The 25,476-nt window shown below is 44.2% G+C and overlaps 1 protein-coding gene across 1 annotated transcript; it reads left to right on the forward strand.

Annotated features, from left to right (window-relative positions):
- Nucleotides 1-1,232: 1,232 nt before the first annotated feature.
- On the forward strand, nt 1,233-25,473 carry dctn1a (dynactin 1a). Its single transcript, XM_057339829.1, has 29 exons — nt 1,233-1,404; nt 8,993-9,244; nt 9,816-9,897; nt 9,977-10,008; nt 10,434-10,451; nt 11,065-11,088; nt 12,593-12,742; nt 13,066-13,263; nt 15,273-15,477; nt 15,550-15,628; nt 15,754-15,913; nt 16,018-16,122; nt 16,275-16,466; nt 16,574-16,684; nt 19,284-19,436; nt 20,911-21,071; nt 21,192-21,360; nt 21,455-21,523; nt 21,608-21,820; nt 21,912-22,073; nt 22,155-22,286; nt 22,450-22,575; nt 22,766-22,908; nt 23,077-23,240; nt 23,342-23,439; nt 23,520-23,709; nt 23,797-23,870; nt 23,941-24,030; nt 24,112-25,473. The coding sequence occupies exons 2-29, from the start codon at nt 9,017-9,019 to the stop codon at nt 24,247-24,249; spliced, it is 3,666 nt and encodes a 1,221-aa protein (XP_057195812.1). The 5' UTR covers nt 1,233-1,404; nt 8,993-9,016; the 3' UTR covers nt 24,250-25,473.
- Nucleotides 25,474-25,476: the final 3 nt, after the last annotated feature.

Here is a 25,476-nt window from a genome sequence, read left to right on the forward strand (position 1 = left end):
AGATGACATAATATGTGATGCTATTCGCAATGGCCTTTCTCAGTCAAGTATTAGTGGTGTAAATATTTAAGATAAAAAAGACTCAAAGGGTCAAATTTACTCATCATTGCATATAAATACCATACACACAAACAGCAATGGGCAAACAATAAACCTAATGTCATATTTACAAACAAATAAATGCATTACTGTATATTGAGACAAAATAAAAGGCAAAAAGGATTAATAAAACTCTTGACACATTTTGCTTGATTATTGTCTCTCTCTCCCCCTCTGCCTTCCTGTGTTGCTGATTGTACAGTATGTGGATTTCATGAAAGTAGAGAGGCAGGAGTGGCAGGTCGAGTGGCAGCTGTCCCTGTCAAGCAAAGATTTGACCCCTTCTGGAAAAGTATGGCAGACTGACCACGCTGACCAGCAGAGGGCAGAACATGAATCGGACATCTCTACTGACAATGCCTGAAGCATATTTATGTAGTGGTTAATAAATGTTTTGCAGGACCCGTTATTCAATGCGATTCATCTGTGCATTTAATTCAATAAACATACTTTTTATCGACAGTAATATAGTTTCAAAACATAGACATAAACAAAACACTAGGGGGAGTTCAAAGTTTTTAAGTTTTCAGTGCCTTTTGTTTCAAAGAAAATCGAATTAAATCAACATAAAGTTCCATTTCTTTTTTAAAGGAAATAAAACAGGGTTTTCTTCCAGGTAATGTACATCTGTGTATATGAAACTTTGCTAACAAAAGGATCAAATTAATCGCATAAATACAATTGCTAGTACGGACAATTCTTTGATTCTTGAAAAGTGCAATTGGCATCTATGTCTTCTTTAAATTCATAAGGACATGTTTTGTGGGGGTAGATTCTATGAATAAGTTAACTTTCTTAATTTTGTTTGTGATTAAATGTTGATTCAATAAACACACTATGGCCTGGTTTCATAGACAATGCTTAGCCTAAACCAGGACTATGCCTTAGTTAATTTAGGTTATTTAAATCGCTTTTATTAAAATGCCTTCGAAAAAAAAACATTACTGATGTGCATCTTGAGACAAAACAATGACACTGGAATATTTTAAGATATGTCAAGGGCAAGTTATTTTCAGTTGAGACCGCTCAAAATTAATTTTAGTCTGGGACTAGTTTTAAGCCTTGTCTGTGAAACCGGGGCTATGTTTGTCACGTTCTTCGCTGCGGTTGTCACTTGATCACGTGGTCCGACCCGGAAGTAGCAAGGAGTGACGACGAGGGTGAAAATTTCCTCCGCGTCAGGTCAGCGACGCGCGTTTTCCCCGCGGTCATCGCAAACGGTCGATTTTCATCTCAAAACACAAACATCGGCGCGTCACCTCGCGTGCAGCAGCTGTCAGTGACACAGTTCAACAAAGTCTTCAGGTAAGTGCGCGATTATATCGCCAGTCTCCCTGGCAACTGTGACTAGTAGCCGTTGCCGAGGAAACGCCTTCGAGCGATTGCCTGATATTACGTCCATAAATATAGATACGTGAATAAACATCAAATGGAGTCGTATAATCACACTTCTTCATGTGTTTCCACTGAAGACTGCTGCTGACGTGTCTAACGTTACTTAAGTCTTTCATCTCAGCGACGCTTTATTATCAGCAATCTGTTAGCATACAGCTAATGCTAAATAGTAAATACCGATTCAGAATTGACTAAATATGCCTTACATTCAACCGCCGATTCTTTATATAACGCACTGAATGTTATTTGATGGATATATTATCCGTCGGGCTTTTTGTTTGTTTTTGTTACATGTGTCGATGTTTATGTTTAACTTAACGTTACATGGATGTTTTTTTTCTGTTGTTATAATTGAAGCGTTTATTTAAAGTGTATTTAAGGTGCAGCAAATCGGTAGTAAATTATTTGGCTTTGTCATGTTACTGTATTTCATTTATTTCAATCATCTGACAATATAGGCAACATTTTTGGGCCTCCAAATAGTTTTTCACACACAAATGTAGATTTATGCAAACAGGCTGGGAGACTTTGATGTCAAAAATGGCTCATCGGTTTAACTAAAAATATTTGTATTGATTATTTTTTATTTATTTTGTAGACTTGTAGTATGGCTGCCTGGCTGCATAATATATATTGCGACCGTTTGTCAGATTTGTTTTTACACTTTAAAATTGTAATAATGACGCCTTTTCCTGAAAGATTCCAAAAAATGAATGTTTTTTATTTGATTTTAAGTTATCACATTTTTGATGAATTGACTTTGTGTCAGACATTCAGTGATGGACATTCCTGTGTTTCTTTGGCTTAAACTCCATTCCTCTCCTCGACCTCAGTAGAAATAAGCGGTGTAGAGGATGGACGCTATTATGAGAGACAGGCTGTTTGAAAAGACTGCTTCGGCCTCATCATGTGCTTCAGGACGTCATAAATTCTGCAGAAGTAAATACAGTTGCCCTCACAGCAGATGAGAAAGGTTTTGTTTCTGAAAATCCAGAATAATCTAAAGGAATTTGTCCATGTCACGGGGAAACTCTTGCACTCCTTGGGCGAGTGTATATACATTTAACTGTGTTCGTGCTTAATACACATGTGATGGCTTTTAAAGGTTTTCCTAATTTAACAACTCATTTCAAAGTGACAGCTATGGAATGATTTTGTGGACTAAATTAAAAAGGTATTGCAAACTGCATTTGCAAATTCATTTTCTATTTGTTCTTGTCAAAATTGTGACATAATTCAAACACAAATGCAAACCGTTTTCATTTGCATTTACGCTAACGTACAATGTCTGCCAAATTTCAAAAGGAAAAGCAAAGTCTATTTGCAAATGAATTACCTTTGTTTTACGAGTTACGACCCTGCCATATTTAAATCGTAATAGCAATTCCCCATATGTCATTTCACTTCCTCTGGCGTCTTGTATTAAGCCTGCCAAAACTCAAATGAAATCGCAAATCCCTTTGCATTTGCGTTTCCTCTGACTTGTACAGAAACCTGTCAATCAACAGCGGGGGTGGGCTTATTCAACGCCCCGTGAAATTTGGCAGACATTGTACGTTCGCGTAAATGCAAATGAAAACGGTTTGCGTTTGAATTATGTCACAATTTTGACACGAACGAATAGAAAACGCATTTGCAAATGCAGTTTGCAATTCCTTTTTAATTTAGTCCGCAGAATCACTCCATAGACAGCTAAAGAATATTGAGGTTTAAATCAGATGAATCCTCCTTCGTTTGTAGACACCGTAAATATACGTCAGTATAACATTATTGGATTTTGCCACGTTCTACATAGGTTAAGGTTGTCATATTTTTCATCTTTATTCAATTCAAACTCACACACCCGTATCATGGAGATGTATTTTTCCAATTCGTGTTTCTCCAGAAAGCTGAATGCTTTTCCAGCAGCGGCAGCATCAAACTGGAGTGTTGTGGTCTCTTCTGGGTTTATGTTGTCTGTGATTATATGATGTTAATTAACAAAGTTCAGGAGGAGCCGGAGCATATAATCAGCCGGCTGGTCTATAATCAGCAATCACCGCACATACACAATCAGCCCTAGCCAGGGTTTTTCCTGGCTCAAAATGAGTCGGAGGTGGTGCCATCCTGATCTTGTACACACACACACTTAGGCCTACCGTACCTTTAAGTGGCTTAACCAAAGTGACTTTGAGTTTGACATTAAAAGTTCTAACAAAATTAGATAAAAATGACAAGTATTAAGTTATATAAAACATTACTTTTATTCAACCAAACAGAAATGTATTTTTTTAATCAAATAAAGCATTTTTATCATTTTCAACTAACTTTTCAGCCCACAATAGCCAACTGAATTAACCAGTCTTACTAAATGATCAAAGCTCATTCACATCTTTCATTCTCTGTGGTTCACTTTAAATGATTCAAGGATCTCTTACATTCGCTAGTGACTGAAAAGTTCAATAGTTTAAATGAATCGGTTCAAATGAGTCATTCGTTTGCGTGTCGTTCTAAACGCAATGTGCGTTCATACTGGAGAACTCGTTGTGTACAGTATACGCTGATTCAACGATCCAACTGGACAGCTAAAGACATTACAATGATGTACGTCATGTTAATTTAAGAAAATTCAAGAAATTAAACGTACTTGGATGCAAAACAAACAGCTGTGAAACACAGGCTGGCTCTTGTTCTGCATCTCTTTTTAGCGCCTCAGTGTGCTGATAACGAAACACTGTGGCGTAATGCCGCAACTGCAGTTACGAATGACAGTCTGTTAAATGCACGCAGCATTTTTTGTGAAGACTCGCAACATAATTTTGGCTGAGGCGGCACGACATTTGATGGAGGCGGCCACCTCAAATTTCTCTATGCATGAAAAACCCTGCTAGCGAGCTCGCTAATAAATAGGGAAACCATCTTACCTGCTCTATCTCTTAAGATTAAGCATCAACGTTTAGTTCGACGCTATGTCCGAGACCCCCGTCATCGATGACTTATCTGCCAACCGCAATCTTCCAGCGCCGCCGAGCGTGTCCCATCATTCCAGCTCAGAATCGGAATCATTAATCGATTCCCTGGCTTCATCACGGGGCCGCCAGCTTTGCCATTCTGCACCTCAAAAGGCTAAATCCAGAGGTGGCACTTCATCACCTGGCCCAAAGAGACGTCCACCTCCTCCGGCTTCTTCGTACACCTCTACTCACAACACGATCCCCGCCATCCAGAAATGGACTGTCCAGGGCCTACGACTGGCTCTGTCCAACGCGGACGTCCAATTCCACAGGCGGATGACCAAGGCGGAGCTTTACTGCCTCTACGCCTCTTCCCTGGCGGATACCGCCTCACCGAAGTCCGCTCCACAAAAGACCACTGACAAGCCGGGCACGGCTCGTGGTTCTTCTTATTCCCGGCCCAGGCAATCCACCTCCGCGGCTCGTCATGGCCTCCCGCTGGAAGGCCGGCACAGCAGGATTTCAGCGAGCTTCAAGTCTTTTCACCAGGCGTTCAACATTCCCTTTCACGATTTTTCTGTCCTCACCATCACCTCCTACATCTCCTTCCTAAACTCTTCAAAAAACCTCCAAGCCAGCTAAATTAAAGGTTACATGAGTGGAGTCCAGTTCTTCCACAAACTCATATTCAACTCTCCATCTGCAGCCATAGCCAGCTCCCAAACATCTATGCTCATCAAGGGCATTCAAAGAACCCAGCCCGCTCGCCCAGACGCCAGGCAACCTATAACCCTGGATATACTGACCAGATGCATTTCTACCCTCCGTAAAGGATATCACTCCAAGCACGTCGATTGCACACTCGACACCATGTTTATCCTAGCATTCTTTGGCTTTCTAAGAAATTTCTACCACATCCATCTTTAACCCCCTAATCCATCCAGCGGTATCAGACCTATCAGTACTCGATTCAGAGACGATGTCATTCTCCATTAAACAAAGCAAGACTGTCCAAACCAGGAGAGGACATTTCATCTACATATTCAACCTCCAGTCACCAATTCAACCTTATCAGACCCTCCTAGCCTACCTTCACTTCAGGAAATCCCATACCAAAACCACATTGGATCCTCTCTTCGTCGACGAATCCAACCGCCCAGCTACACGCTTCTGGTTCCAAAAGCACCTCAAAACCGTTCTGCTCCTGTCCGGCATCCCCGCAGACCACTTTTCCGGCCACTCCTTCCGCATAGGCGCAGCAACCACAGCCGCCCAAAAAGGCCTTTCGCAGTCTCAAATCAAAGCACTAGGGCGCTGGACATCAGAAGCTGGTGATCAGGTCAGATCGCTCCATCATCAGGGAAGCCCATTGAACCTTCATTTCCCGAATCATCTAAAGAATCCATCCTTCACCTGCACGGGCAGGTGAAGGATCTCCCTAGCGGAAGACCTCACCACCACAGCAACCGCCTCAGCAATCACCAGGGATTTCATTCAAGACCCGTCGCTTCAGACACATCCGCAGAGCCCTCAGGGGCCAGCGCCCACGTCTCGGGCTCTGCCGCAGCAGACTCTACAGCAGAAGCCAGCAGCGACCGCCTCGGCAGAGGCCCGCGCTTCCATCGCAACCACAGCAATCAGCATCTTCAAAAAAGCCACATCCGCAGAGGCCAGCACTTCTTCTCAAATGTAGAAACCAGCATAGCCTCAGCGACCACCTCAGCAGAGGCCAGCACTTCCATCCCAAGCTTGTAAAGCTAGCATAGCCGCAGCGACCGCCACACCAGAGGTCAGCAATTCCATCCCAAGTGGCCAGCTTTTCCATTTCAAGCATGGAAGCAAGCGCCGCGACAAGAAGCATCCTTAGAAGCCCGAGCTTCCATCTCAAGCGTCGAAGCCAGTGTCACCGCAGCGATCGCTCCGCAGAGGCCCGTGCTTCCATCAAAAGCGCAGAAGCCAGCATCACCATAGTGACCGCCTCCGCAGAGGCCAGTTCTTCCATCTAAAGCGCAGAAGCCAGCGTCGCCGCAGCGATCGCCTCCGCAGAGGCCCGTGCTTCCATCACAAGCGCTGAAGCCAGTGTTGCCGCAGCGATCGCCTCCGCAGAGGCCCGTGCTTCCATCGAAAGCGCAGAAGCCAGCATCACCGTAGTGACCTCCTCCGCAGAGGCCAGTGCTTTCATCACAAGCGCTGAAGCCAGTGTCGCCGCAGCGATCACCTCCGCAGAGGCCAGTGCTTCCGTCTCGTGTTCTGCCGCCTACGACTTTCTACGGAAGCAAGCATCACAGCAGCGTTCACCCCAGCAGGAGCCTCCACTATTACAGCTGGCTCCCTCCTTCAGTCGCCTCCTTCCAGTATCAGTCTTAACCCCAGGGACACCCACAAAGCCATGTTCATTTTAGATGGTTTCCGAAATCCCCATATTTACAACCTCTACGTGCACTACTCCCAGCCGCTCACGGATTCCAACTTCTCATCACTCCAGCAGGCACCCTCACTTCATATCAGTCTCAACCATCCTCCGAGGAACCCCTACCCCATTCTTGTCTAATGTATTAGAATGGGAAGCGGCGACCTGACAAGAGCTGAGATGATAGAGCTGGATAAAGAAGGACGCGGTCACTTGACATGTCTTCACCACAAAATTTCAAATGCTATTAGATTATTAATGATAATCTTAAACTATAATTTACCTTATTAGTAAATTTATTTATTTTATTTAGCCTTGTTGTGCAAGCTCTCTGGAGCTTGTGCAGAGGCAGCAGCTTTTGCCAGAGGGGAACTGGAATCCCCTGGTTGGGCCTGGGTTCTCCTGAGGTTTTTTTTCTCGATTAGAGTTTTGGGTTCCTCGCCACCGTTTGCATACTGTTTTTGCACTATCTGCCTGACCGGGGGGGCTGCTTTAGAATCTTAAAGTTTTACTTAATTAATATTGCATATAGGAATTTATTATCTGTTATATTTGACCTGTGCTTCTCTCTCCTTTATCTTAAATGTGTGCTCTCACTGGCGTGTGTGTGTGTGTGTGTGTGTGTGTGTGTGTGTGTGTGTGTGTGTGTGTGTCTCTATGTCTATGTGTGTTAGTACGTGTGCATATTGTGTGTGTGGAGTGTTTTGTATGTGGGTATGTCTGTCTTCTGTGTTTTCAACTTTTTCTTGTTTTTGCAGGTACAACTTTAATTATTTTGCTTATAGTCAATATGTCTCATGTACAGCTGCTTTGTAACAATGAAAATTGTAAAAAGCGCTATATAAATAAAGTTGAGTTGAGTTTGCACAGGTTGTGTTCGAAGTAAATGCATCGCTAACTTTGCCACTATAACACATCAAGATGTTTGCATCTCAAGTACCTTTATAGCAGCTTAAGTGACCTGAGTGAGTGAATAAATGAATGATGTAAAAAACTGTACAGCACCTTCATTTTACTACTGTCATGTGGTATAGTACAAAATCCATAACATTACTTCCGGTTCACGTTATCGTGAAGGGAGCATTATTCTCGCGTACCTTCTTACTGGATTCTGGCCAAAGAGCCATATGACTGACCTGTAAAGCAAACCAATCACGTTTGTTTTGTGCCGCGTCATGTTTAGAGGCGTCTAACACCGCATCCTAACCAAACGGAGCGATGAGATTCCTGCGATAAGCAATTTGTTTGTCCATACCGAACGCGAAAAAGGGGCGGGACGCGACAATCAATCACAAAACACAGCCAATCAGAACAGTTTTTCTCTGTCCACGCACCCTCGCACGCTGCAGCTGAAGAGTGCACACAGAGAGATGCGTCCTGTTCTCTATGACTTCAGTGATGCCTCACCGGACGCTATGCTATCATTTCAGAATCTAAACGTATGTAATCAAACGTATAAGCCTGTCATCATCCATGTTTGGCGATTAATATTCATGAGGTGCAGAACTTCATCGAATGAGACGTTGTGTGGGCGGAGCTGTCAGCTGCGACGTCGCAGACATTTGCTCGTTGCGCAGCGCTGTCACGGCTGGTTAGGACAAAACCTCGGGTTAACATGGAAAGAGACCTTTTATCGCGTGTCGCAGCGTCGCGTTTGGTTAGGACGCGGTGTAAATGCAGACCGGTGTACATTCACCAATGTGTCAAAAGTTAACAGCAACAACAATGATTATAAGTTTTGCCGTGAACCTGGCATACTTTTAAGAATGAAGCGTTTAGTCGATCGTGATGAATTCTTGTAGCAACCGTTGTAAACACGACAGCTTACTTCTTAGATCAGACGGCTTTTGTGTTTTATCCAGGCGGACCATTAAAGAATGCGACACGCACGTCTCCTGGAAATCCTGTAATATTCAACCAATCAGATGACGACTTGGAACGTGCTGAAGTGTTTCCAGAAAAGTGACATTAGCCAACGGTCCGTGGGCGTGACGTCTGATGCTGCGACTAACTTTGACTATGCATCACTTTTTGACGCATTAAAAACATTCCGTTATTGCAAACTGTTGCTTTATACAACTTCGCTTTATTTTGATCATGTCAGTATATACTGCAGCTTTAGTAAAACTTGTATTTGATTTGTGTGTGTTGTCAGTGGTCGAGCAGTGTGATCAGCAGGATGAGTTCTGACGGCGGGGGGAAGCCGGTGAAGGTGGGCTCTCTGGTGGAGGTCATCGGTAAGGGTCAGCGTGGGACGGTGGCATACATCGGCGCCACTCTCTTTGCCTCGGGGAAATGGGTGGGCGTCATTCTGGATGAGCCTAAAGGAAAGAACGATGGAACGGTTCAGGGAAAACGCTACTTCACCTGCGAGGAGAATCATGGGATATTTGTCAGACAGTCTCAGGTGAGGACCAGCACTGAGCGTGTTTACATATTAATAAAGAAACAGTTCTTTATTCACTGTCTGAATGTTTTTTTACTGCTCTTTTTTTGAAAATGAAAGGATTCTTAAAGTATTATGTAATGGATAATCCACAGTTAGCCTTGCGTTAAAGGATTTTAATGCACGACGTGGAGGCCAAGAAGCACCTGACGCGAAGCGATCCTTTAATCCTTTAACGCACGGCTAACTGTGGATTATCCCGCTTATACCACGGCCAAGTTTAAGCTGTTATTGATGTTCGGATCAAACAGGTGAACATTTTATTCTCCAAAAAGTTATTTTGTTAGTTCGTTTCAAATGTAATCAAACTGACTGGAGAGCTACCCGTGCGTTAAAGGGTTTTAATGCACACCTTGCAGCCAATCAGAATCCAGTATTCAAACAGACCATGGTATAATACATTTCATACAATGGACCCAAATGTGAGTTTCGGTGTGACCCGTGATTCAGTCAATCAGTTATTATTAGCCCATCGGTGAGATCATCCGCAGACCGGCTCATGAATCTCTTCATCTGGTTCTTCCGTCTTCAGATTCAGCTCATGGATGATGGAGGCAGCTCCACCACGTCTCCAGAAACACCTGACTCCGGTTTGTCCAAACTGCCTAAGAAAGGTAAGAGAGGTTTACACCCTCATATCCACGTCTGCTTCAGTCATCACAGAAACATGACACAGTTTTTTTCTTATTTCAGAGATCCAGGAGACAGGGAGAGCAGTGAAGCAGGTATGATGACTATCCACTCTTTCTTCATTTCTCACTCGCGCTCAAGTCAGTCAACACGTCTGATGTCCAGTCTTTTACACGGAATCTGTTTATTAGACCAATAATACCTTCGTTTTACCTTCCAGATGAACTTATTTTGACAGAAACCTTTAGGGAAGGAATGTGTTTATTTTTTGACTCTGTATGTTTTCGGTATGTAGTTGCATGTCATCTTTATCTTGGCATAGAAACCTGTTGTGGCCAAACACGTTCACTTTAAATGTCCCGTGAACGCAAATGTGGGAGGAGCCGACAATGTCACATGATTCTTGGGGCCAATAGAAAGATATCATTGATAAATCATCACAGTGTTTGCGTATTCAACTGTGTTGTTTCTTATGTGTGTGTGTGTGTGTGTGTTGACTCTTTGCTAACGTCACGAACAGACTCCAGCAGCCAAGAAGGTAGAACTTCAGTTCATGAGTCCCACACGTCACTCTTTATTATCTGAGAAGTTCACTCATCAGACAACTCGTGTTTCTTTTCATACTTTTGGGTTGTCCATCGTTGGTGTGAATTTGGTTTGAATGGAATGGTGTGGCATGACAACATCTCACTGAAATACTCATACAGCACGTTTGCACGACCACGCGGTGTCTTCTCATTGGATGTTGCCTGTGTCACTGCAGTCAGAAAAGATGCTGATTGGTTCATGCCGTCAGTGTAACACGGCGCGTGCTGAGACAGAACGTAAACCAATCTCTTCTTCAGATGAAGTGGCTGAAGATAAATGTTTAAACAAGTTAAGAAAGACTCACAATGATATCACCCTGGCACTGTTCTCTCATCAGTTTCTTTTGTGATTGTTTTATGAAGGATGTTTTAAATTAGAGTTGTGATTCTGCAGATGCTCAAGTGCATAACACTCCATCTTTCTCACCTGAACGTTCTCTTAGTTTCTCCTGATATATCTCCTCTGATGTGTGGTCTCCTTTGTCTGGTTTCTTCCCTTTCCTGTTTTGCGTTGTGTGTGTTTTTTATGCTTGCCTCTCCTCCCTCCGCCCGTCCGTCCCTCAGACTGCTGTGCGTCGTAGTACCAAGGTGAGCCTTAACACACTTTGCAGCAAAGCACAGCATTCTGGGAATGTTTGGTGTTTGAAATGGAGTTACGCCACGTTACTTGTGATATTTTTGCTGAATGTAGCCTGATTTACTACATACGCCAAAAACATGAGATACTGTATCCCACAATGCATTGTGCCCAATCTGACCTTCCAAATTCTCGTGCTCAGTGTGTAGTCACCTTAATCAGCTGCTAAAACACTAATCATTCGTTTTCGTTCCTTCTGGTCGCGTATCCGTCATCATATTTCTTCAATTGTTTGTCATCAAAAGCAGCGCACATCTAAACACGCACTCACTGCTGAGCCGTCCACGTGTGTTTCACTCGTAAAAAACATAATAATCATAGATATTCAGATATTTCATCACATAGTTAACAGTTTGTGAATTTTTTTGAGGAAAAAAGAAAAATGATGTAAAAGCAATGCATCAGTCATACAGCTGCTGTGGCTCTGCGGTGTGTCACGTGATAAGCAGAGCCGCGTCGCCATGGAAATGTTAAAGTGATAGGCTCCTTCTTAACGGTCACCTTGGGAAAGCTAGTCAAACACTGTAACTAGTCACTGTAGCTAGTCAAACACTGTAACTAGTCACTGTAGCTAGTCAAACACTGAAACGGGTGTCAGGTGTAGCCAAGCTTCAGGAATATGGTTTCTGAAGGCAGAAAAAGTGAAAAGCACTCCAAAAGTGTATTTGGAGACAAATACAAACAAAATGTTTGGTCTTAAGTGGTGCTTTTATTTTGTTCTTTTTTTCTATTAATTATTAAGAGTTTCAGAAAACATTGTTTGGTCTCATAAGATAAATTCAAAAATGCACTGAAAAGTTATAGATGGTTGATTATTTGTCTAGGCAAGAATAACTTTTTCATAGATTAAAAATACGCAAACTGGCAATACTACGTAAAGTGGTTCAAAACATCTCCCTTTAAAACGCTATTGGTTTCGACTAAAGTGTCGGTTAAAGGAATATGACTTGGCCTGAAAAAAAATCAGTCTGAAGATTTTTTTCACTTTAATCCATGGGGGCCGTGACGGTGTCGCTCCAAACTTTCACTCACACACACACAGTACAGTTCTGTCAGGTTCACTAAGGTCAAAAATAATTGACAATTAGAGTACAGTTTAGATTGGCGGTATGGCTCTGTTCTGGGCAAAACTCTAAGCTGCTGTTAGCTGAAGGAATTTTCAAACGGATGCTGTTATTGCTTCATATTCCTATAGGTAGAGGAGGATCAGCTGATGCGAGCTGGAGTCACGTGACCTGCCAGAACTATAGAGCTATACGCTTGATTCGGGTGACATCACAGGTGAAATCCAATTACAGGAGGTGAACGGGAGACAGTCATGACCTGATCCCAGATCAGAATAGCTGCACAGAACTCATCAGAGTGTCTTTTCGGGGATCTAGAGAGGTCAAGGGTCACGCCGTGTGACGGCTGATGTGGTTCCATCATCGGTTCACAATCCTCTTGTGTGTGCAGGCCGGACGTCCATCTGTCGGTTCCGGCTTCTCAGAATCTGTGTTGGTGGAAAAGCAGTCCGCTTCCTCATCGCAGACGGCACTGGGAGCTCCTGTCGTACCACAGCCCAGCGGAACCCCCAGTGCCCCCCCACCCACAACCACGAGCAAAGTGAGTGACCTTTGACCCCGTTACACCAAGAAAGTTTTTTATATCAGCGCTATATTTATTCTCACCTCATGTGCTGCAGTTTCACATTTAAATGCTTGTGCCCTTTCAGCAGGAAATGGGTTTTGATTGGCCGTCAATGTTTTATCAGCTGAAAATGTTTTTGTTTACTTTTATAGTCATCGTCACTGGTAGACATTTACACAGTTTTCTCCTTTACTGTATTTAATATCAATTTGTTTCATGTTCATTTTATTTAGCTGATTTGCTATTTATAAAACTGGTACGCCGTCGTTGAGAAGACAGATGAATGTGTCTGTGTGCAGGAGGAGGAGTCTCTTCGAGCTCAGGTGAAGGATCTGGAGGAGAAGTTGGAGACTCTGCGGATGAAGCGGTCAGAAGATAAAGTCAAGCTGAAGGAGATGGAGAAACACAAGATTCAGATGGAGCAGCTGCAGGAGTGGAAGATCAAGATGCAGGAGCAACAGAACGACCTGCAGAAGCAACTCAAAGAGGCCAAGAAGGTACAGAAACCGCTAGTGTAACAACACCTATCACACGGCGCTCAGGAATACTTGATTCTGATTGGTCAGTCGTGACTTTCTGAGGTCCGTTCTTCCCTGAGAACAACAGCTAAAAGCTCATCTGGCTGCTGCGTCGTCTAGACCTACATACATACGAATACTAGGGCTGGGTAAAAAAATGGATTCTTTGGTTTTAATCAATCTTCAATTTAAAGAAAGGAATCCCCGAATCGATTCTTTCTGCAGGTGCCTCAGAGAATATGATCTGTATTTCACCTCTCGTCCAGAGGATGGCGCCATTATTTATTTCATTATACTTTTAATTCTTAAACATGTTTCAAGTTGTTCATGATTTTAATGTTGCATTTACAATGTTTTTACTTTTTACAGTAATATTTGTTTATGCAAAGTTGTGTGGGCTCTGCTATTAACGTTGAATGTGTATTTCATTAATTGAGCTGAGTAGGGCTGTTTCAGTTACCAGCCTATATATTTAAATAAGGATTCCATGTCTGCAAAACTAATATTTTAAATGAAATACTGATAACTAATCGAATTGAAACCATATAAATAAGAATCAAATTGAAACCATATAAATAAGAATCAAATTGAAACCATATAAATAAGAATTGATTTGATTTGATTTGAAACCATATAATTAAGAATCGAATTGATTCGATTTGAAACCATATAAATAAGAATCAAATTGAAACCATATAAATATGAATCAAATTGAAACCATATAAATAAGAATCAAATTGAAACCATATAATTAAGAATTGAATTGAAACCATATAAATAAGAATCGAATTGAAACCATATAAATAAGAATCGAATTGATTTGATTTTAAACCATATCAATAAGATTCAGATTGAAACCATATAAATAAGAATCGAATTGATTCGATTTGAAACCATATAAATAAGAATCGAATTGAAACCATATAAATAAGAATCGAATTGAAACAAATTGAAACTATATAAATAAGAATCAAATTGAAACCATATAAATAAGAATCAAATTGAAACCATATAAATAAGAATCGAATTGAAACCATATAAATAAGAATCGAATTGAAACCATATAAATAAGAATCGAATTGAAACCATATAAATAAGAATCGAATTGAAACCATATAAATAAGAATCGAATTGAATCAAATTGAAACCATATAATTAAGAATCGAATTGAAACCATATAAATAAGAATCGAATTGAATCAAATTGAAACCATATAATTAAGAATCGAATTGAAACCATATAATTAAGAATCAAATTGAAACCATATAATTAAGAATCGAATTGAAACCATATAAATAAGAATCGAATTGAATCAAATTGAAACCATATAATTAAGAATCGAATTGAAACCATATGCTGTAATTAAGAATCGAATCGCCAAAATGGTCTTAAAACCCAGCCTTAATGAATACTTTCAGTATAAATATGACATATGTAAGAAATAACTCACGGCTAGCCGTGTAAGAAATAGAGTTATTTCTTACATATGTCATATTCAGACGTGGAGGCCAAGAACCACCCGATGCGAGGCCAGCCATGGATTATCCCGCTTATACCATGGTCATTTCCAAGATAAAGCTGTTATTGACGTTTAGGGTGAAAGTGACGGTTATTTTCCTCAGTTGATTTCAAACGTTGATCAAGCTGAACTACCCTTGCATTCACCGGTTTTAATGCACACCTACCAGCCAATGGGAATCTAGTATTGAAACAGCCCATGGTATAAATGAGATTATGTATTGACAGATCATTAAAGCAGATCTTGTCTGAACGTTGTGTCGTGGGAAGGAACAGCTTTGACTGCACCTCTGCTCTTCATTGGTGTAAATGTGTCTGATAAATGAATCACCAAACAAACGTCAATGTATTTATGGGTCAATAATTATAACGGTAGAGATATTGTTAGCCTGCAGAGCTTCGTTGTAATTGGTTAGTAATTGGTAAAAGGCATACGTGTGGTGTAAACATGCGCTGATGTCATCGTGCAGGAGGCTCGCGAGGCTCTGGAGGCTAAAGATCGCTACATGGAGGAGATGGCTGATACCGCAGACGCCATCGAGATGGCCACGCTGGACAAAGAGATGGCGGAGGAGAAGGGCGAGTCGCTCCAGCAGGAGGTGGAGAGTCTGAAGGAGAAGGTGGAGGAGCTCACCATGGATCTGGAGATCCTCAAGCACGAGATCGAGGAGAACGGTACGAGAACTCCTCGCACCAACATCCGCTCTGACGGTCACGTGACCCGCTGAGCCGTCTGTGTCGTTGCAGGGTCTGACGGAGCCGCCTCCAGTTACCACGTTAAACAGCTGGAGGAGCAGAACGGCCGGCTGAAAGAAGCTCTGGTCAGGTAAAAGCCTCACATGTCACTTCCTGTTTCCTGCGGCTGGTTAAAAATGAGCACGAGACTTGATCTTCACGGCTTCACCGCTGTGCTGTGCTGTGCTGTGCTGTGCTGTGTGTGTGTGTGTTCAGAATGAGAGATCTGTCGTCATCTGAGAAGCAGGAGCACGTTAAGCTTCAGAAACACATGGAGAAGAAGAACTCTGAGCTGGAGACACTGAGAGCACAGAAAGAGAAACTGCAGGAGGAGATGAAGCAGGCTGAAGACACCATAGATGAGCTGAAAGAGCAGGTGTGTGTGAGAGAGAGAGAGACTCTAACCGCAGCGACTGGTTAGGACGGATAACTCTGATTGACATGTATAAAGACACCTCCTTTACATCACGTGTGTTTCAGGTGGATGCTGCGCTGGGGGCCGAGGAGATGGTCGAGACGCTGACGGAGAGAAATCTAGACCTGGAGGAGAAAGTGCGAGAACTCCGAGAGACTGTCAGTGACCTGGTGAGACACACGTTTCAGAATCAGAATGAGCTTTATTGGTCAAATGTATGGCGTCAGAAGGAGAAACACTAGAGAGGAAGACGGTAAAAGGCGCGGCAGCTCACTGGGGTTTGGACAGTCATGTAACCCTTGAACTCTGGCATGCGTCGCAGGAAGCCATAAATGAGATGAACGATGAGCTGCAGGAGAATGCCCGCGAGACGGAGTTGGAGCTACGCGAGCAACTGGACCTGGCAGGAGCACGAGTCCGAGAAGCTCAGAAGAGAGTGGAGGCGGCCCAAGAGACCGTGGCCGACTATCAGCAAACCATCAACAAATACAGAGAACTCACCACGCACCTACAGGTCAGTGAGACACGCCACAACTCAGCACGCGAACGAGAAGAGAGTTGTTTTTGTTGGATTGTGTGACGTGATTCACATTTCAGCTCTTTTCTGTTGTGCTTTAACAGGAAGTGAACCGAGAGTTGACCAATCAGCAGAGCAGCACTGTGGAGCAGCAACCAGCGCCAGAGCTCTTTGACTTTAAAATCAAGTTCGCAGAGACCAAAGCTTACGCGAAGGTACAGCTGCTCTTCAGTCTTCACCTGCCATGTGACTTCACACAGGACACGACTCAACTGTGTGNAAATTGAAACCATATAATTAAGAATCGAATTGAAACCATATGCTGTAATTAAGAATCGAATCGCCAAAATGGTCTTAAAACCCAGCCTTAATGAATACTTTCAGTATAAATATGACATATGTAAGAAATAACTCACGGCTAGCCGTGTAAGAAATAGAGTTATTTCTTACATATGTCATATTCAGACGTGGAGGCCAAGAACCACCCGATGCGAGGCCAGCCATGGATTATCCCGCTTATACCATGGTCATTTCCAAGATAAAGCTGTTATTGACGTTTAGGGTGAAAGTGACGGTTATTTTCCTCAGTTGATTTCAAACGTTGATCAAGCTGAACTACCCTTGCATTCACCGGTTTTAATGCACACCTACCAGCCAATGGGAATCTAGTATTGAAACAGCCCATGGTATAAATGAGATTATGTATTGACAGATCATTAAAGCAGATCTTGTCTGAACGTTGTGTCGTGGGAAGGAACAGCTTTGACTGCACCTCTGCTCTTCATTGGTGTAAATGTGTCTGATAAATGAATCACCAAACAAACGTCAATGTATTTATGGGTCAATAATTATAACGGTAGAGATATTGTTAGCCTGCAGAGCTTCGTTGTAATTGGTTAGTAATTGGTAAAAGGCATACGTGTGGTGTAAACATGCGCTGATGTCATCGTGCAGGAGGCTCGCGAGGCTCTGGAGGCTAAAGATCGCTACATGGAGGAGATGGCTGATACCGCAGACGCCATCGAGATGGCCACGCTGGACAAAGAGATGGCGGAGGAGAAGGGCGAGTCGCTCCAGCAGGAGGTGGAGAGTCTGAAGGAGAAGGTGGAGGAGCTCACCATGGATCTGGAGATCCTCAAGCACGAGATCGAGGAGAACGGTACGAGAACTCCTCGCACCAACATCCGCTCTGACGGTCACGTGACCCGCTGAGCCGTCTGTGTCGTTGCAGGGTCTGACGGAGCCGCCTCCAGTTACCACGTTAAACAGCTGGAGGAGCAGAACGGCCGGCTGAAAGAAGCTCTGGTCAGGTAAAAGCCTCACATGTCACTTCCTGTTTCCTGCGGCTGGTTAAAAATGAGCATGAGACTTGATCTTCACGGCTTCACCGCTGTGCTGTGCTGTGCTGTGTGTGTGTTCAGAATGAGAGATCTGTCATCATCTGAGAAGCAGGAGCACGTTAAGCTTCAGAAACACATGGAGAAGAAGAACTCTGAGCTGGAGACACTGAGAGCACAGAAAGAGAAACTGCAGGAGGAGATGAAGCAGGCTGAAGACACCATAGATGAGCTGAAAGAGCAGGTGTGTGTGTGAGAGAGAGAGAGACTCTAACCGCAGCGACTGGTTAGGACGGATAACTCTGATTGACATGTATAAAGACACCTCCTTTACATCACGTGTGTTTCAGGTGGATGCTGCGCTGGGGGCCGAGGAGATGGTCGAGACGCTGACGGAGAGAAATCTAGACCTGGAGGAGAAAGTGCGAGAACTCCGAGAGACTGTCAGTGACCTGGTGAGACACACGTTTCAGAATCAGAATGAGCTTTATTGGTCAAATGTATGGCGTCAGAAGGAGAAACACTAGAGAGGAAGACGGTAAAAGGCGCGGCAGCTCACTGGGGTTTGGACAGTCATGTAACCCTTGAACTCTGGCATGCGTCGCAGGAAGCCATAAATGAGATGAACGATGAGCTGCAGGAGAATGCCCGCGAGACGGAGTTGGAGCTACGTGAGCAACTGGACCTGGCAGGAGCACGAGTCCGAGAAGCTCAGAAGAGAGTGGAGGCGGCCCAAGAGACCGTGGCCGACTATCAGCAAACCATCAACAAATACAGAGAACTCACCACGCACCTACAGGTCAGTGAGACACGCCACAACTCAGCACGCGAACGAGAAGAGAGTTGTTTTTGTTGGATTGTGTGACGTGATTCACATTTCAGCTCTTTTCTGTTGTGCTTTAACAGGAAGTGAACCGAGAGTTGACCAATCAGCAGAGCAGCACTGTGGAGCAGCAACCAGCGCCAGAGCTCTTTGACTTTAAAATCAAGTTCGCAGAGACCAAAGCTTACGCGAAGGTACAGCTGCTCTTCAGTCTTCACCTGCCATGTGACTTCACACAGGACACGACTCAACTGTGTGCGCGCGTGTGTGTTCATGTTTGTATATCCCGGTGGGGACCTAAACCTGAATACACACCAACACATGGGGACTCGTGTCACTGTGGGGACCAAAATTGAGGTCCTCATGTGCACAAAAGCTAATAAATTGTACAGAACAATATTTTTTACAAATCTAAAAATGCAAAAAGTGTTCTATGATCTTTAGGTTTAGGGATAGGGTTAGGGATAGGGGATAGAATATACAGTTTGTACAGTATAAAAACATTACGCCTATGGACTGTCCCCACGGAGATAATAAACCAGACGTGTGTGTGTGTGTGCGTGTGTGTGTGTGTGTGTGTGTGTGTGCGCGTGTGTGTGTGTGTGTGCGCGCGCGTGTGTGTGCGCGTGTGTGTGCGCGTGTGTGCATGTGTAGGCCATTGAGATGGAGCTTCGTAAGATGGAGGTCATTCAAGCGAACCGGCAGGTGGCTCTCCTGACATCCTTCATGCCGGAGTCTTTCCTGAGACACGGAGGAGACTACGACTGCATCCTTGTGTTGCTGCTGATCCCCAGACTCATATGCAAGGTAACAGAGCTGAGTGTACAATCTGTTCTTCACGGCAAAGCTACAAAGCTCTTATTGTAGTTTAACACTAGAACCGCCAGAGTTTGCTGTTTTCCGAAAACCACCAGCAGGTCAAATTTACCCATGCACAAAAAAAACTTAGGATGCCACTGTTTTATGTGGCTGTCTTCACAAAGTTATGTCTAGAGACATACATAGGGCATTGTTTTTACAAACAGAAGTGAGCATGCCTATGCCCTACTCCCTTCCAACGGCTGAGCCCTTGACGTGAACTGTCAGAAGTGTGTAGGGCATTACTGTTTCTCTTGTGTGCTTTTGGAACTGACTGGCCAAATGTTACCTTGACAACGCCACGTGTGCACTCTGAATCCAGCACTCATTTGTTGAAAATAAACAATATGCATATATTTCTTGTTGAGGATTGTCTAATTATGTCTTATTTCACTTAGTTTTTTCTCTCCACTTGGTACTTAAAAAGGAAACCTATACACAAGTAGCTATTGTTAGACATATTAAACAGACTTTTCCTAACTAAATTATCTTTTATATTATATTGCTGTGATTGGTCAGTTCACCAGTGCGTAGTGATTGGTGGAATACTGCAAGCGTGTGAGGGAAATGTGACGCCTCTGACCATATTTGGAACATCAGGTTCCTCTTCAATTGTACTGACAGGTACGCCCACCTTACTTGCGTCTACATTTGGGCGGTCTCAGTCAAATCAGACCACCAACTGATGTAGATGTGTGGGGGTGTGGCTACACGAGGTGTTTCAGACAGGTCTGGGTGAGCATTCGCTTTTACATAGAATGACTCTTTATTTATTTGAAATTTCACGTGCCTAATACATGCATGGGCAACTTATAACCTGAGGTGTAAAGAGTACCTGAAACCATACTTGAGTAAAAGTACAGACACCTTGCAGTGAAAATTACTCCATTACAAGTTACTAGTCACCAATTCCAAAATGACTTGAGTAAAAGTCTTCGAGTATCTGATTTGAACAGTACTTGAGTATTTCACTCATACTGAGCAGCATCACTAGTCCTCAACACTTAAGAGACACGTCAGTGAAAAACAAGAAACAGATGATTCGTGAGGAGAGCAATCGCATTTATTTTCTTAAATCACGATAAGACTGAACAAATCATGGCCGACATCATAACCTACTGTACGTCTATTACAAACACCCAAGTCTCATTTAAGCTCAAGTGCTCATAAGTAAACCAAACTCCTTCAAAAAGGTCTCTTCAATATAATGGTAAATTTGACCCGATGGCACTTATAGGTATAAATGCCCCACTTTTTAATCTGGTTTTATCTAAACAACGTTTAACAACAGGGGACTGTAAAGAACACAATTTTAGTAAAAGTCAACGACTTGGAGACACTCTGTTATGTAGATTTGAAAAACATCCACCCTGTGGCGCTTCATGTGACGAGCCTGCGGTGATGATGGGATGTGCTGTTGCAGGCGGAGTTGATCAGTACACAGGCTGAGGAGAAGTTCGATCTGAACGGAGCTTCAGGAGAGCGCGCTGGACTCCGCGGGCCGGCCGGAGAGCAGCTGAGTTTCGCGTCTGGTTTGGTTTATTCTCTGAGTCTGCTGCAGGCCACGCTGCACAAGTACCAGCTGTACGTCTGCTTCACTGTGACCTCATTATGACCATCAGTGCACACAAACTCCAACACGCATGATTTCAGACAGCGCAGATGAGCAAACACTGTGTTAATGACGTCATGTCTGTGTGTCAGAGCTCTGAGTCAGTGTGACGTGGAGGTGTACAAGCGGATGGGGACGCTGTACTCGGAGATGAGCGTTCACGAGCGTTCTCTGGACTTTCTCATTGATCTGCTTCATAAAGATCAGCTGGACGAGACCGTTCAAGTGGAGGCGCTCACTAAAGCCATCAAATACTACCAGGTACACGCACACACACTGAAGTTATTTCTGACAGAAACCGTTCTTCTGAATGACATCACGAGGCCACGAGCTGACGGTTGTGTGTTCTCTGCAGCAACTCTACAGCGTTCATCTCTCTGAACAACCTGAAGACTGCACCATACAACTGTCTGATCACATCAAGGTCCACACACACACACACACACGTGTAGAGAGAGAGAGAGAGAGAGAGAGAGAGAGTAATCCTGCTGTTGTTTGTCACCTGTAGTTTACTCGGAGTGCTCTCGACTGCATGGGGGCGGAGGCTGGGCGTCTGCGGGCGTTTCTGCAGGCGGGACAGGAAGGGGCGGAGCTTTCTGTGCTGCTGAAGGACCTGGACACTTCCCGTGGAGACATTGGCCAGTTCTGTAAGAAGATCCGCAGAAGGATGCCCGGAACCGACGCACCTGGAATACCCGCAGCTCTCACCTTCAGTCCCGAGGTACCAGAAACACAAAGCGTCACTGCGGCTGCCACGATGCCTTTACAGCGCTTGGTGTACAGGACGTGATGTCACGTGCGTGTTTGTGTAGGTGAGCGAGACGCTGGCGGACTGCAGGAAGCAGCTGACGCGTGCGGTGGCGGTCCTGCAGGAGGTGGCGGCCGCCGGCGCTCAGATGATCGCGCCTCTGGCTGAACCCGAGGGCCTGAACGCAACTAAAGTGGAGGATGTCATGTTTAAGGCCGTGGAGCAGGTGCACACGCAGCACACACACAAGTGCATCACACATTGACGGGTCAGTAAATAAAGCGTCAATTGTGTGTGCGTGTGACAGGTGTACGGCTCTCACGGGCTCAATCCTTACGAGGGTCTCCGTCAGTCCTGCTCTGCTGTCATAGCAACCATGAACAAGATGGCCACCGCCATGCAGGAGGGAGAGTATGATGCCGAGAAGCCTCAGCGAGCGGTACACACTCGCATTCACATCATCATCATCACGCAAATCACATGTCACATATCCTGAAGACTCGTGCGTGCGTGCGTGCGTGCGTGTGTGTGTGTGTGTGCACGTGCATGCGTGCGTGTGTGTGTGTGTGTGTGTGTGTGTGTGTGTGTGTGTGTGTGTGCAGCGTCCTCCAGTGGAGATCTGTGCGGCTGCAGTGAGAGCTGAGATGACGGACGCTGAAGGTTTAGGCAATAAAGTGGAAGATCGAGAAACTGTCATCAAAGAACTGAAAAAATCGCTCAGAATCAAGGTGACCGCGTTTTCATTCTTCAGAAGCATTAGATCAGTCGCACAGATGCAGCTGTGACATGAAACACTAGCGTCGTTGTTGTTGTGCACATGTTTCGATTTCTTTGAGCTCAGTGTTGTGATGCGATCAGCAGCAGTCGACGTGCGGTGCTGTTATTGAGAATAAATCATGACATCATTGTGTGGAACAGGGAGAGGAGCTGAGCGAGGCCCACGTCCGTCTCAGTCTGTTGGAGAAGAAGCTGGACACGTCCACCAAAGACGCAGATGAACGTGTGGAGAAGATCCAGAGCAAACTAGACGACGCTCTCGCTCTGCTCAAAAAGAAAGAGAAGTGAGTGTGTTTTGTGATGTTGTTTAAGTTCTCTGTGTGGTAGAATATCCTAAAGGAATCTATATAAATACAAAATGTTTGTTTCTTCACGAGGGGATGAATTTCAATTCTATCTGAAACTGTGTGAATGGTTTTCGGATGCTGACCGTGTTCTGTGTGTTTGGTCAGAGAGTTCGAGGAGACCATGGACGCGCTGCAGGCTGATATCGATCAGTTGGAATCAGAGAAGGCGGAGTTAAAACAGAGAATCAACAACCAATCACGAGCTGCCGAGGGCTACCGAGGACCGCAGGCGTCTGGCATCGCCTCTATTGTCACGGGAACGGCCGCAGGTTCACACACACACACACACACACACACAGATGCTTGTCATCGGGTGTGTCGTGTATGAGTTTGACCCGAGCGCTCTCTCTCTCTCTGTGTGTGTCTGCAGGTGTAGTTCAGGTGGTGGATTCTCCTCTCCTCAGACAACAGATGGACGTGCAGCGACTCGCTATCAGACATCTGAAGACTGAAAACTACAGACTCAAGGTGTTTTTTGAAAGAGTTATGCTCAGGAGTACTTTGAGACACATGTGGAGGTGCTGACGTGAGTGTTGCTGTGTGATCAGGCTGAGAAGATGCGCGATCAGCTGGCGTCTCTCCCTCCTCTCCGAGTGTCCAGTGTGACGGCGGTGAGAGAGGGAATCACATCAGACGCACTTTCAGGTTCACTTTACCGTAAAACAGATCTAGTGCTGAACAAGCTGCTGAAGATGAGCGCTGGAGTCAAAGTAGTGGACATCACTGGCAAAACACCTGGTCTGTCTCTCTCTCTCTCTCTCTCTCTCTCTCTCTCTCTCTCTCGGTGTGTCTAACATGCTGTTATATCTGCGTGTCTGTCTGCAGCGAGTGCAAGCGCTCAGTTATTGGAGCAGACGGCGAGACTGAAGTCTGTTAAAGAGACACTGGATAAACTGAAGGTCAGTCTGATTACATCCCATAATAACACAGGTCTGCTGCGGTGTCTTGAAGATGTTTTCTCGTTTTCAGGCCGAAGTGTCACAGCACGTGGTCTCTCAGCAGCCCGGCGCTCGCGTGCCGTCTGACTTCGCCACGTTCCCGGCCGCCTCATTCCTCAAGGTCTGAAACACGAACTCACCCGACGTGTCTGCAACGCTTCACGCTGACGTCTCAATAATCGCTCGTGTGTTTCTCCTTCAGGCCAAAGAAGAACAGAAAAGTGGCGCCGTGCTGGTCGGCAAGGTGATGATTCCCTGTTCCCGTGGCAACGAGCAGACGCACTGCCTCGTCCTATCGCAGCAGCAGCTGCAGCGCGTGCACCGCCTCCTGATGACGTAATCAGATGCACGTCAGTGAGCCACAGCGGCCTCCTCCAATCAGATTCCACTGATCACTCAGGAAACCCATCAGACTTTTACTGCCAGACACGTTTACTTTAGAGCCGCTCGACTCTTGATGATCAGTCATAGAAAGAAATGAAGCGTGTCAATATTTACTCACTCGCTTCAATTCATTTAAACCCGTGTCACGTTATTGGTTTTTAAGAACGAAAATTTGAAAACCTCCGTCACGAGTGTTGTGTTCCTCAGATAGACGATTACAGAAACATAATTTGAATGAATGACAAATGGTTCCTTTAATCACATCCCAGTAGAAACACACCTAACACTTTCACAAATGTCTTTGCTTTTGAGAGTTAACATTTGACAGTCTTTTGAATTATATGCAGAAACGTTTGTTCATTGCCGATTCTTAAAACCATGTGATTTAGTGAAGGAGCTTAAGGTCTGCCACACGTCCTCGCTGCAGTGAGGCGCTTACAGATCACTCGGGTCTAATGATACAACACATGTCTGTATTGTAGATTTGCATCAATGACTCGCTGTATTAATAAAGACTCATCCACAAAATCTATTAACAATCTGACTCCAGGTTTATAAACGGAGCTGAAATCGAGTCTGTTTGGTTCAAACCAGAGCCGTTGAATATGAGAGTTATGACACTCACATTGACCTCCATAGGAAGAATGGAATGCGGAAGTATGTTGCGTCATGGAGCGTCCGATAGATACAAACATTGCAGTGAAGCCCATTCACTTCAGTGTATCCCAAACGTATTTACATTAAACGCAAAGATATTCATATATTTTATATTCATATTACTCCCAAGATAAAATGCTGCTTTAAATTTAAGTACATAGTGTACACGTAGTAGTGTGCTAATATTTAGCTAAATGTATGCAAATACAGTTGCTGTTATCTGTCCAGCAAAAATCCATTTAAATAGGTTGAAAGCACTAGTTTGTTTGGAACCGAGTTCTCCGTGAACCACGTGACCACACGGCGGAGTGACGTAACTCTCATATTCAACGGCTCTGGTTCAGACAACACTTGCGATTACAGCACAAATATACAATTTCAATGTTTTCGATATTAAACGCTTTTGTCTTATTTTTTAATTTGTTATGTACTGTTCCTTAGTATGAGATGAGCTCTGTTTCATGAGGATGGACCTGCAATGTTTTCATAGTTTAGGTAGTTTGATACATTTCTGAATCGCGACAGC

The sequence above is a fragment of the Triplophysa rosa genome, linkage group LG1 (genome assembly GCF_024868665.1).
Source record: "Triplophysa rosa linkage group LG1, Trosa_1v2, whole genome shotgun sequence".
In the NCBI taxonomy this organism is placed as follows: Eukaryota; Metazoa; Chordata; class Actinopteri; order Cypriniformes; family Nemacheilidae; genus Triplophysa; species Triplophysa rosa.

Coding starts and splice junctions, on each gene's coding strand:
- dctn1a (XM_057339829.1), top strand. CDS start 9,017: ATGAGTTCTGACGGCGGGGGGAAGCCGGTGAAGGTGGGCTCTCTGGTG. Junction 21,524..21,607: donor AACTGTCTGATCACATCAAG/GTCCACACACAC, acceptor TGTCACCTGTAG/TTTACTCGGAGTGCTCTCGA. Junction 23,871..23,940: donor AGACACTGGATAAACTGAAG/GTCAGTCTGATT, acceptor TCTCGTTTTCAG/GCCGAAGTGTCACAGCACGT.